The sequence below is a fragment of the Phacochoerus africanus genome, chromosome 12 (assembly GCF_016906955.1).
Source record: "Phacochoerus africanus isolate WHEZ1 chromosome 12, ROS_Pafr_v1, whole genome shotgun sequence".
Lineage (NCBI taxonomy): Eukaryota > Metazoa > Chordata > Mammalia > Artiodactyla > Suidae > Phacochoerus > Phacochoerus africanus.
The window spans coordinates 36990619-37004545 of record NC_062555.1 but is presented as its reverse complement, the minus strand read 5'-3'; the positions used below and the strand labels follow the sequence as shown (position 1 = coordinate 37004545).

Genomic DNA, 13927 nt, shown 5'->3' with positions numbered 1-13927 from the left:
CTCCCTCCTCCTGTCCTGCCTCCCTCTCTCTCCATCCCTCTCTCTTCTCCTACCTCCCCTCCCCACCCCCCCTTCTCTGTACACATCTCATCAGCATTCATGCCACAAACACCTGGGTCCCCCCAAACAGGTCCAGCTGCCTCCCAACCGGCTCAGGGGAACAGAACACCTGAGCAGTTCTTCACTTGGGTCCAGGGCCCAACCCCATGGTGATGCTTTGCCTTGGGCCCTGCCTTCCTGTTTGTTTGTTTTTCCTCACAGGTGGAAACATCCAGAAGCCAACCTTGTGTCCTATGCACTTCCTGCTTCCCACTGCTCTACCCTCTGGGGGCTTAGGTCTCATGAAATCTTCTCACAGCAAGTGAAGGAGGTATGAGCATCTCATTCAATCCCTGATGACACTGAAGCTTAAAGAGTTTAAATCATGTGTCTGCGGTGAAACCGTCAGGAAAGGGGAGTATGGTTCAAATGGAGGAATGACAGGCTGTGAGGCTGGTGCTCTCTTCACCATGCTCGGTGGCTGGAGAAGCTGAAGAATTAGACCCAACTGCATGCGCCAATATATACACATACCACTCGTGTGAATATATATGTACAAATGTTTCGACACTTCACTGCAAATGTTTGAAATGATACCTGTTTGACACCTACCTTCCTGGACATAGATTCTACCTCGATATACCCATCATGCCCTGCACCTGGCGGGGGTCAGAGCTCAGTGCATAGAACACCCCATATCCCTTCAGAGCTTTCTATTTTTTATTTTTATTTTTTGCTTTTTAGGGCCGCACCTGCTGCCTATGGAAGTTCCCAGGCTAGGGGTCCAATTAGCTGCAGCTGCTGGCCTACACCACAGCCACAGCAATGTGGGATCTGAGCCACATCTGTGACCTATACCACAGCTCATGGCAACCCTGGATCCCTAACCCACTGAGCGAGGCCAGGGATCAAGCCTGAATCCTCAGGAATCCTAGTCGGATTCGTTTCTGCTGTGCCACGAAGGGAACTCCCCCTTCAGAGCTTTTTATAAAGTCACATGTTCTGGCCCCTTTGAGAGACTCTGAGCTCAACCTGGGGACCCTGAAGACCTCTTATAGAAGCCGCTGTCACCACCCAGCCCAGCCTTCCCTTAGGACCCCACTGGCTTGGGAGGGAGGAGGAACAGGGGCTCCATTGCCAAGTACCAGCCCTGCCTGACTGCCAACCATGACACAGGCAGGATGGGCGCAGGCTGGGGAGGAGGGAGGCTCTGAACAGCACAGGCTCTCCTGTCCAGGACAATGTGGGGGTGGGAAGCCATGGCCACACTTACCTTGAACGATGCAGGCACCCAGGTAGGCAGCATCTGAAAAGGAGCAGAGCAGTCGACCATGGAAAATATCCCTTTTAATCTGCAGGTACAGAAGGTACCTGCAAAACAATAGGAGAAAGAGTCACCCTAAGTTTTGGCCGAGGTCTCAAGAAGGGGAAGGACTGTTCATGCTCCATCCCCCGCGGTTACCAGAGCCCCACCCAAGCTCCTCAGAGGGGAAGCAGAGGAAAACCAAGTTCAGAAAATCTGAAGTGTCAGGCAGCTTCCCAAACCAGGTGTGTGGCTGGCCCTTTCCAAAGAGACATGGGAAGGACCAAGGGAAGCCACAGGGCCCAGCAGCCACCACCCCCTGCAGGAAGTCCCGCACGATGACAATCATACCCCCGTCACCAGCCCCTGAAGCTCAGGCTGCCCAAGTTCTCTGTGAAATGAGTCAGGAAACGGGCTTGGTATATGGAGACCAGGCTCCAGGGCAGACAGACTCATGTTAATCATTTTTTTTTTTCATTTTTAGGGTTGCACCCGCAGCACATGGAGGTTCCCAGGCGAGGGGTCAAATCGGAGCTGCGGCTGCCAGCCTACACCACAGCCACAGCAACGCCAGATCCGAGGCACATTTGTGACCTACACCGCAGCTCAAGGCAATGCTGGATTGCTAACCCACTGAGGAAGGCATGAATCAATCCTGAAAAGACTTGGTTTTGAGGCCAGGAAGCCAACATATCCCCAGCTAGAGCTGGCCTCGGTTTAGAGTCCTCTCCCCTCTCCACGGACAGCGACGGCGAACTCTGGTGACCACAGGGCCAGGCAAGCTTGATACTGAGTGACATGGGTTGGGGGCGGGGGGCGGGAAGCAGAGTGGAGCACTGGCCCCCTTGAAGGGGTCACCGCCGTGCAGCTCCAGCCCAGCGCCCCCAAGGAAGACAGCCCCACACCACCAGCTTTTCCAGAGCATCACAGAGACAGTTTCAGAAGTGAAATCCTTTGCATTTTAAATGTTACAGCAAAATCTATTTTTGAAAACACTGTAGTGCCAAGCAAAAAATATGCATGGGTCTGACTGGGGGGTGAGGTATGGGATAGGCAAGTTTGCAGCCCCTGGCTCAGGTGCGACTTGTCACTGTCCCCTCTGTGCCTTCATGCTGGTCAAGCCTTCTTCAGATCTCCTCGTGTTTCTTAGGTGGATTTTTTTCACTGAAGGCTCAGGGCTGGGGTCTATTGTTTCTGATTAAAGTAATTCTGCAGACGGGTGCAGATCCTGTTTATTTTAGAGTTTAAGTCTCAAAAAGCAAGCTTTTAATTTTTTTTTAATTTTTTTCTTTCCAGGTACTTGGGGCCCAGTGGGGCACCACCAACAGGTCCCAGTCACTACCTTGGGGCTCAAGTAACCTGGTTTTTTTTTTTTTTTAGAACTTTAAACTTCTTTTCTCCTTTTCTGGCTATACCTGTGGCATGTGGAAGTTCCTGGGTCAGAGATCAAACCCATGGCACAGCAGTGACCCAAGCTGCTACAGTGACAATGCTGGATTCTTAACCCACTGAGGCACCAGGGAAATCCTCAAGTAACCTGATCTTCATTTGGCCTGAGAAGCCTCCTGCACAACCCTGCTCAGAGGGTGTGACTGAGGTGCTCAGATGACTCAAGTGCTGCCACCCACCCCAGGGCACTGGAGCTCAGCATCTCGCAACACACAGAAGCACCGAAGAGTCCAGCACTCTTGTCTGATGAACCTTTATCTCACCCTTGCTCTGTGCCATGACAGTATCAGGCACTGGGGACACAGTGGAGGCTTAATGATACTCTCTGTCCCCAACTCTATGGAATTGTGTGCAGGACATGAAGAAATTTCTCATCTTGAGTTTGTGTGTATTTTGTCAAAGAACAGTATGACACTTGGTAGACAAGGGCCCAGAATATCTCCCTAAACTGCTGCCTCTCACACTTCAGTGAACACGTGAATTGAGATGCTGTGAGAAGGCAGATTCCGGTTCAGTGGGTCTGGGTGGGGCCCAGGAGTCCACAGTTTTAATAAGCTCCCCCATGATGCTGAGCTGCAGGCCCATGGACCACACTTGAGTAATAAGGTTCTAAACCAGAGGCTCTCAGCCTGACTGTACATTAGAATTACTGGGGTGGGGTGGGGGGAAAGCTTTTAAACAATATCAGTGTGGACCCCACAGCAGGCCCAACTGAATCAGAATCTGGGTCCTCACAAAAGCAAGTACATGAGTGTTCACAGCAGGATTATTCATAACAGTTGAATCATGGAAACTGCCTATATGCCCATCAGCTGATGAAAGGACAAAGGAAAGAAGCATATCCATCCAGTGGAATATTATTCAGCCGTAAAAAGAGGGAAGTACTTACTGATTCATGCTACAACACAGATGAACCTTGAAAAAACCCTGCTAAGTGAAAAGCCAGACCTAAAAGGCCACATATTGTATGATTTCATTTGTATAAAATTTTCAGAAGAGGCAATTCTATGGAGATAGAAATGTAGCTTAGTAGCTGCCAAGGGCGGGGGAGGGGAAACTGAGGAAAGGACCACCTTTGTGCTAGTGGTGATCAAAATATTCTGAAGTAGATAACAGTGACAGTGGCACAAATTCATGAATATACTAAACCCATTGAACTGTCCACTTTAATATCTGCTGAAAGAAACAACACTTTTGAAAATCCAATTGCTTTCGCATAGCAGTTCTTCGGCCTTGACATGCTTTAAAATTACCTGGAAGGGAGTTCCCGTCACAGCTCAGAGGAAACAAATCTGACAGGTATCCAAGAGGATGCAGGTTGGATCCCCAGCCCCACTCAGTGGGCTAAGGATTGGTGTTGCTGAGAGCTGTGGCGTAGGTTGCAGATGCCGCTCGGATCCAGAGTTGCCGTGGCTGTGGCTGTGGCCTGCAGCTGTAGCTCTGATTCGATCCCAAAGCCTGGGAACTTCCATATGCTGCAGGTGCAGCCCTAAAAAGCAAAAAAAAAGAAAAAAAAAGAAAAAAGAAAAATTACCTGGAGGGCTTATGAAAATACAGACTGAGGGCCCCATCCCAAGTCTGGGGCAGGGGTCAAGTTCCCAGCTGCTGCTGCTGCTCATCCGGGGACCTGACTTGGAGGACCATGGCCCTCAACCATTCAGAACACCAAATCACACACACTTGAAATGATGAAATCACTCTCTCTCTCTTTTTTTTTTTTTGTCTTTTTAGGGCCACACCCACAGCATTTGAAAGTTCCCAGGCTAGGGGTTGAATTGGAACTGCAGCCGCCAGCCTACACCACAGCCACAGCAACACAGGATCCGAGCCACGTCTGCTACCTACACCACAGCTCACAGCAATGCCAGATCTCCAACCCACTGAGTAAGGCCAGAGATCAAACTCACATCCACATGGATATTAGTTGGGTTCGTTACCAGTGAGCCATGATGGGACCTCCTGAAATCTCTCCTTTCTTAAAGACTAAACTACCAGGTCAAATGCCATCAAGTTTCTTTTCTAGGTGTGGAGGGTATGTATGGAACAAAGCATTTTTCCCAAGTTTTGGTGAGATTAGTAGTGAAAATAATTATTTACTGATGAATGAGAAGTTTGGGTTCTGATCCCATAAATCAGAATGTGAGTTTGACAAAAGCTTCCTGAGAAAAGAAAATCAGCTTTTACAACAGCTGAGTTTGGGGCTTTGCTCATAATAGTGAACTCTAGAGACAATCACAGATTATTATGGATTTCACATAATCCACTGAGCCTTGCAAATGGCTTCAGATTCAGATACTCATTTTTAATACAATAACCACCAATAATAATGAAGATGATGATATATTTTTCCTTTAGTCTCACCCTTCCCTTCATGAAAGAATTAAGCAACAAAAATACAAGAGCATCTGCGGCAAACATTACTATGTCACCAATAATAATATGCTTCTCTAGGTAACATGAATTTAAAAATGGTTCTAACTAAAAAATTTAAAGCCGACATGCTTTTATTACATTCACTTGTATATAGCACTTACAAAAGTCACAGAAGGCTAAAGGATTGGAAGATGAATTTGTAATTGGAGAGATAAAAGAAGGATTAAAAAATGATTTCAAATGTCCTTTTTGGTAAATATTTTTGTTTGCTTTTTTTTTTTTTTTTTTTTTTTTTGCTTTTTAGGGCCATAGGTGTGGCAGAGGTAGAATTGGAGTTACAGCTGCTGGCCTACAGCAAACACAGACACACCAATGCCAGATCCAAGCTCTGTCTGCAACCTACACCACAGCTCATGGCAATGCCGGATCCTTAACCTAATGAGCGAGGTCAAGGACTGAACCCACATCCTCATGAATACTAGTTGGGTTCTTAACCCATTGCTCCACAATGGGAACTCCCTGAACTGTATGCTTTGACATGGTGAAAATAATTTACCTTATGTGGATTTTATCTTAATTTTTTTTTTTAAAAAGCCACCAGCCACAAAGCATCGACCACCACTTATAATGTCCATTATCTACTTCTCCCTCCTTTCCACACACACACCCTCTCCCACTGCCAAGTGCAAACCTCCACCAATGGCGACACACAGGTCAATAACAGAGAACAGCTCCATCCCAATGTCACCTTCTGCCACTGCAGTGGAGCATTACTGGCTAATGACAGAGCCCAATATCCAAGAGCCTAGCACATGCCCCCGCACACAATGGTCAGAGGCACCTGCCTTTGCTTCTCTGCAGTACTCGGACCATGCAGATTATTTTGAAAGATAACTAGACACGATGATTTTTTTTTTCCTGGTCACCAAATCAGAGCTTCATTAAAGGCTAAGCACACACAGGCTCTTCTCCATCCACTGAGTTGGACATCCTGGCACCCCGCTCAGCTGGCATTGGCTATGGCTGTTCACAGAAGCCAAATTCCCAGAAAGGGGACTCTTTGCATGTGGCCCTGGCAGAGGGAGACCAGGAGGGAGGAGGCAGGAGAACCGCAAATGGCAGAGAGTTAGGCTAAGGAGGGTCTATAAGGAGACAGAAGCCAGCCCAGGGGGTTGGTCACTTAGCAAGCGGAATGCGGGATGACACACAGTCCATTCTGTCAAGGGATCGCTTCCCTCCCAGGGAAGCTTAGATTCAAAAGATAGGTCTGGGGGCCTGCGCTAGATCTGAATTTGCCATCTCCTGAAGACAGTTATCTTCTCTTTATTTTTAGCATCCCCCGCCAGATGTCTTCAGAGAGCACCTCCTCCTTATCCCCACTGCTTTTCTGTGCAGTTAATTACACTCCCAATGACAAGGGCTTGAAAAATCCCCAGACAATTAACGGCAAGAGAAACATCCCAAGCCGGAGCGCTGAGCTGAGCGCTGGCTTGGTGGAGACACTCCGCTCTCGAGAGGAGTAAGACTCAGGGGCCCTGGCTGGCTCAAGGTGCATGTTCAACATACAAACAAACAAAAAATACCTGGTGAGCTCTTCTTTAATCTTCAAGGGTTCGTGTGGGTAGAATTTCACTCTAAAGCACATGGTGTATGGTGGATGAGCTGAAACATCATAAAGAAAAAGCATGAGAAAAGCAGCAAGAGACCATGGACTCAAACACACACAGGAGACTCAGCCATGAAGCCTTATGGCCTAGCTTGGGGGGAGGGGTGGTCTTCTGAAAGAACAGATATTATGCCCAAGCAACAGTGACCATGGAACTCAATGGAAATGCGTGACAAGACGCTGAAAGCAGACACGGAACATAGGCAATCTAGTCAGGACACCTTTCCACGTCACAGCACTTTCCTTCTCTCTGGGTCATGGCTTCAAAATAACATTTTCTCTTCTGATTCTTCCCACCCCCTTCTGAGAGATAAATTGTTCATAAGTACCATTCAGGGTTTTGGCCCAGTGAAATATCTTTTAGCCTGTGAGGTGGAAAAATGTCATTGCACATGACTAGTTTTCTGAAAGGGATGGAACTTTTGAACTGAAATCAAGATTTGAAAAATGGAGTCAGCCATACATAGACCCTACTTTGTACAATTGTTGTATTATCTTAGTGTTATCTATAAATGAGGCAGTTTTTAGCATGAAAAGAAACACATTTACAGCTTCTTGCTTTATCTGAATCAGGACAGCGCTATGCAGACTGAAATTTTGGTTGAGATTCATGATTCTGGAATGTTCTAACTGCATTAAAATACCCAGAACTCAATAACAAGCTAAGGGGATTCTATGGGATTTCTTTCTCTTTCCTTCCTTCCTTCCTTCCTTCATTCCATCCTTCCTTCCTTCCTTCCGTCCGTCCTTCCTTCCTTCTTGCTTTCTTGCACCCACGGCATATGGAAGTTCCCAGGCTAGGGGCCAAACTGGAGCTGTAGCTGCTGGTCTACACCACAACCACAGCAATACGAGATCTGAAGCGAGTCTGTGACCTACATCACAGCTCACAGCAATGCCGGATCCCTGACCCACTGAGTGAGGCCAGGGTTTGAACCCGCATTCTCAGGGATACTAGTCATATTCATTTCCACTGCACAACAACAGGAACTTCCTCTAAAGGATTCTGATACCTTTAATTATAAAACCACTGTTTACTTACAATATTAACCTAGAAAATGCACACAAGTGTAGTAAGATGCATTCATATTTCAGTTAGTATATAAAATGAGCATCTTAAAACCAAAGATATATAATGGTTAGTTAGCATTATTATTTCTATGTATCTGACCTACCCAGTCATTATTTGCCTCTGTTGCTTGGGATCAGCTTTAAATCTACACTCAAATGTGAAAATGAAACAACATCCTATTCTCCCCCAAATTCTCTTTCATAATAAGCAGGGGTTAAATCGCCAGCCAATTCTATAACTATTCTGTATGTAGACACATTCTTTATGTAGAAAGGGCTATCTGCATCAAATATGGATGTATAATGAGGATAATTTAATATTCTTTAAAAATAATTATTTAAAATAGTTTGAAAGAAAGCATCCAAATCATAGGAAAACACCACAGCATCTTGCTGGAAATCTCAGCAGAGGAAACTGATTAAAAATACACCCACCCAGACACACAGATGGCAGAACCCTCCATTCAATGCTCTACTTCCCTACCAGAAACTAGTGAATTTCTTAACTGAGTTGGGTGCTCCTAATCTGACCCTGTGTTCCTTAGATTTAAGAGTGGGAACATTTTTCTGGAACACTAGGAGAAAATGGACATCTCTTATACAGCAAAGAAACCATGAAGAAAAATACAAATAATTCTTATTGTGATCTTTCACAATATCTGGAAACTCAGTTTTGACTCAAAATATTTTATCTGTACGTATTCCCCAGAATTCTTTTAATTTGCTTAAATCACCATCTCCACAGAATGAAAAGTAATGGCATTTTTATTAAATTATAAAACCTTTGGAGGGTTCTTAATAGAAAAGTTGAGATAGTTTTTATAAGAGCAACAGAGCAATAAAAAAATGAAAATGGCATAAAAGGGAAGACATTTTTCCTTCTCTTTCTTTTATTAAAGTTTCAAAATCAATACATGTTTAAGCACAACCAATGAAGCTAGTGAGACAGACAGATGATAGATGATAGACACATAGATGGACGATTGACAGACAGATGACACTTTCACTTTCGTTCACTTCATCTCTATTCCTGCCCCTTCTGTCCCCACCCCACCCAAAACTCTCCAAGCACTATTAACAACCAGGTTATCACTATTCTTCCCCACTTTTGCCATCCTCATACAAAGCATATGCCAACATGATTCCATAGGTAATTTTAAAATATAATTTATTCTCACAAAATGAGATCATACTGCATAGGGTTCTCTTGCTTTTCTCATTTAACTCCATATCCTACCCATCCATATCTAGGGTAGCAGACATAGACCTAACTATAGTCTATAATAACTGCATAATAGTTCATATGATACATTAGAATTGACTCAAGTATTCTTTTTAAATCATCATTCAGGTTGTCCTGAATGCTTGTCTTATAATCTGTATATACAGAGAGATTATAATATATAATCTACATATATGAATTCCTTGCATTATAATCTATAGATGGATAGATGCATGTATTTTTATTTCACATATCATTAAATATTTTAAGTATCATTAAAGACAGATATTTTAATACAGACTCCCAATATTTAAATCTGAGGGAATAAAATGAACTGAAGGCAAATAGGATCACAGAAGGTGGACTCAAAAGAGAGCTGTCATTTTCTCTTCTATCTGGTCAGCATATCTGCTTGCCATGCCCTAGACTGGATACAAGAGATCACTGGATACAAACTGGTACTTGCCTTCTTCCTCAGGGGACATGAAGGGAGGTTCAGAGGCAGATCCCCAGGCTAGCATCTTTGAATACCCTGCCTGTAGAAAGTCCTTCCACCTGGCCATCCTTGTTCTAAGACCTGGGGGTCCAGAATGAGCTAATGCTTTTCCCATATGGAGAGCCCTTCCGTCATTTGAAGACAGCACTTCTGGTCCTTCTGAGTCTTCTCTAAAATAAATATCCCAGTTATTTTAACTGCTCCTCCTATGAAACAGTTGTGTGCCTTCGCCCTGGGTATATTCTTATCTCATCTGTGTTTCCTCATGCACGGGGGCCCAGGGGTTGTCACAGGTAAGGAGACCATCACCAGCCTCACTTTGGACATAGTTGTTGCTCCTCTTTAACAGCCTCATCTCAATGTCAATTCACTCTGAGTTTACAGTAGACCAACAACTGTAATTCTTTTCATATATGCTGTTGCTAAGTCATACAGAATCACTAAGCTCCTGGCATCCCCCTCCATTTCCTGGATGTGGTCACGGAAGAAATCAATACAAGGTACTAGTGACACACTCACCACTAGACCCCTTATCAGAGAAGAGATGAGAGCGGGTAGCAGAAAAATCAGGAGGTGGCATTCTTTAAGTCTGAAATTTTCTATCCTTTTTTTTTTTCTTCCATCATATATACCCCTACTCTGTCTTTCCCTCATATTGATCTGGCATCATTGACCCAATGTTGCCAATAAAAGCAAAAGTTTTCCTTGACATGACCTTGACATAGTGAACCACAGGTAGCACCAGGGACCTGTGCCGACAAGAAGCTCAACCTCAGTACCTGGGCCTGAAAAAGCTACTGTGGCAGTGGGATTAATCTTGAAGAACTCACTGAAGGCTCTGGCTGCACAATTATATTATAAAACATGGGGTGGGAGAGGTTGGGAGTTTGGGGTTAACATATGCAAACTGCTATCTATAGAAGAGATAAACAACAAAGTCCAGGAGTTTCCTGGTGGCTAAGGATCTGGTGTCGTCCCTGCTGTGGCTCAGCCCACAGCTATAGCTTGGGTAGGATACCTGGCCTGAGAACTTCTGCGTGCTGTCAAAAAAAAAAAAATCCTATTGTATAGCACAGGGAATTATATTCAATATTCTGTGGTAAACCATAATGGAAAAGAATTTGAAAAGGAACGTATATACGTACATAAACTGAATCATTTTTCTGTAGAGCAGAAACTAATGCAACATTGTAAAGTCAACTGTATTCCAATAAAATAAAATTTTAAAAATTATAAAGCAAGTAGTAAAGCTAAGAATGCTTCTTCACAGGTTGGAAGAGACATAAACAGATAAATAAAGCCCCCTACACAGGGTATGGGCCTGTATGTCTTGTTCAGCTTCTTATCCCCAGAGCTAATTATTGATAAAGATTGACTTTCTGTCTGTCTGAATGAACGAATGATGATCCCCGACTTTTTTTTTTTGGCTGCCCCATGGCCTATGGAGTTCCTGGGCCAAGGAGCAGATCCCAGGCACAGTTGCCACCTAAGCTGCAGCTGCAGCAACACTGGATCCTTAACCCATTGGGGATGGAACCTATGTTCCAGCACTCCCAAAACACCACTGATCCCATTGTGACACAGTGGGAACTCCAGTGATCCCAACCTTTGAGGTAGATGTGAAGGCAAACAACCAGGCCCAGCCATCACATTCATGCCATCAAAATATTGGTTTAAAAGGGTCATAATCTGAATACCACAGCATTTTCTAGGACTTATAGTTTGAAAATCTCAGGTCCTACAACTCAGCCTCTGTCTTTCAACATCTGGAACAAACTCAGGGACTCTGGAATTGGTTAGAACAGCCACTTCTATCAAGAGGATTAATTAATTCCATCAACAAAAATTTTTTGAGTCCCTACTAGGGATCAGGCACAGATTTAGATGTGAGTACAATAAATTCTGTCTGTATGGAGGACACATTCCAATGGAATGAAAAGGTATAAAATCAAAACAAATGAGTGAAATGTATAGGCTATTTGGAGGTCATAAAAGCTATGGAGGAGAATAAAGAATTAAGAGGTGAGAGAAGACCAGCCCTGCCTCTTCCCTCTCCTTATCTCCATGCAACCAAACCTACAAGAGTGAGTGAAATTCTCTTTACTACCTTCTAGAAAACTAAACAAGGGGAGAAATACAATTATTTAAAAATTTAAATGGCTAAACAAGAATGAAAAACCTCTAGCCAGGCTCACCAAGAAGAAAGGAAAGAGAACCCAAATAAACAATATAAGAAATGAAAAAGGAGACATGACAACCATCACCACAGAAATGCAAAAAAACCATAACAGAATACTATGAACAATTACATGCCAACAAATTCGACAACCTAGAAGAAATGGACAAGTTTCTAGAAACATACAGCCCACCAAAACTGAATCAAGATATGGATAATTTGAACAGACTGATTATTAAAAGTGAAATAGAACCTATCATTTAAAAACTCCCTACAGTGGTGTTCTCTTGTGGTGCAACAGGTTTAGGATCCAGCACTGTCACTGCAGTGGCTTGGGTCCCTGCTGTGGCATGGGTTCGATCCTTGGCTTGAGAACTTCCACATGTCAGCCCCAAAAAAAAAAAAAAAAAATTTAAAAACTCCCTACAAAAGTCCAGGCTCAGATGGCTTCACAGGCAAAATTTCCCAAACATACAAAGAACTTATACTGATTCTTCTCAAACTGTCCCAAAAAATTGAAGAGGAGGGAACACTACCAACAAGATTCTATGAAACCACCATTACCCTGATACCCAAACCAGACAAAGACACTAGTAAAATTTTAAATAATTAAAACAGCCCACCAACATTCATTGGCAGTGGTTTGGGGTCAAAAGCCCGGCTTTGGAGCACCAGAAGGCACCCATACCAGCTGAGTAAATGCTGGAAAATGAGTCTTCCAGGTTCCAGCTGATAACCAGCAGGTGCTATCCTGGGTTGTGTCCAAGGTCAAAATCCCCTTGTGGAGATACGCCTACCCCCTTCTCTTGGCAGCTCTCTGTTTCTGCCATTTCAGCATCCATGTCTTCTTGTTCTTAAGCTACAGGGAGAGAGGAATGACGTGGAGAATGCCTCTTATCTGTACCAAACATCTGAGGCAGAATCAGAGTTGGAAATGACTGATGAAGGAGCTACCTATGGAGTAGGAAATACCTGGCATGGAGGTAACATGGAGGCAAGAAAGCCCACACTCTGCTTGGGGGCCCTTCCCTGACAGTGTCACAATGAATAGCCACAATGTGCCTTTACTAGATCAGGCAGCATGGTCACCCCATGGTGGACAACAACATGGTTCATTTCCACAGTCATACTAAGGCTTTGACATCAGGGAGAGAAGCACATGGGATGGTGGGAACTTCAAATCCCCCAGGGGGTGAGTCCCCAAACTTCTAAAGGGACTTCCAACAGTGACCTCGAGTAAGCCACTTAACGTCTCTGTTTCTTGCTTTGGGGGACGGGATAGTACCAAGGGCCATGCCAACCGCCCCAGAGGTATTTGGACAGATCCAATGGGCTCTTGGCATGTGCACATGACGCAATATCCCAACAAACAAAAGCACATGTTTAGGTTAACACTCCTACCAGAAAAGACGGAAAGGGGAGGCTGGAAACAGAAGTGAGGAGACGGAGAAGCTTGAATTGCACTCAAGTCAACAGCTGAAAAGCATTTACTCAGACATCTAAGTGCCAAAAATGAGAGTACCACTGAGGCCCAGAGAAGAGGGGGGAAATGCAAAAATCCACTTAAAAATGCCGGGAGCAGGTTTTTGCAATGTTCAAAACTGTACTGAGAACAGCAGGGCTCCTGTCTCAGCTCTCCTGGTACCTGGCAGACAGGGGCTGGGCAGGCCAAGCGTCACAGCAGGGCAGCTCGGTGGCCTCTTTGTATCAGCAGATCCCAGGGAATTTGGGTGATTTGTTCATAGTGAGAACATGGGGAGAGGAGCAGCCACTTACGAAGCAGAGACAGACTCTCTCAACCCCACTTTGAGACCTTTCCCAGAAATGGGAATATGAAGGGATGAGGTGAGCAGGTTCCCTAGTGAAAAATGAGAAAAATGACTTCCTATTTTTAACCAACAACCATCCTCAAATCTTTGTGACAACAAGTAAGATTTTTTTTTTCTCTTTGAAACATCCTTTAGCAGCATTCCTTAAAACACGGTGGTCTTTAGTCGTCGTAAAAAAAACATAGAAAGACAAAAAATATAACTTTGGGAATATACACATAAACTCATGATCTCTCTCATATATAGCCTGATTGATAGCTATGAAAAACTTTCCCAAATTCCTTTAAATAGCAGTTAAAAGCA

At 44.3% G+C, this 13927-nt stretch overlaps 1 protein-coding gene across 3 annotated transcripts in view; it reads right to left on the bottom strand.

Annotated features, from left to right (window-relative positions):
• FRMD3 (FERM domain containing 3) overlaps positions 1–13927 on the bottom strand; it is a 320699-nt gene that overhangs the window by 102787 nt on the left and 203985 nt on the right. For all 3 annotated transcript variants that reach the window (XM_047754939.1, XM_047754940.1, XM_047754941.1), the window contains 2 exons: positions 6748–6826; positions 1313–1410 (listed from right to left, as the gene is read on the bottom strand). In XM_047754939.1, the coding sequence (XP_047610895.1) occupies positions 1313–1410; positions 6748–6826 (177 nt within the window). The remainder of the gene's footprint in view (positions 1–1312; positions 1411–6747; positions 6827–13927) is intronic.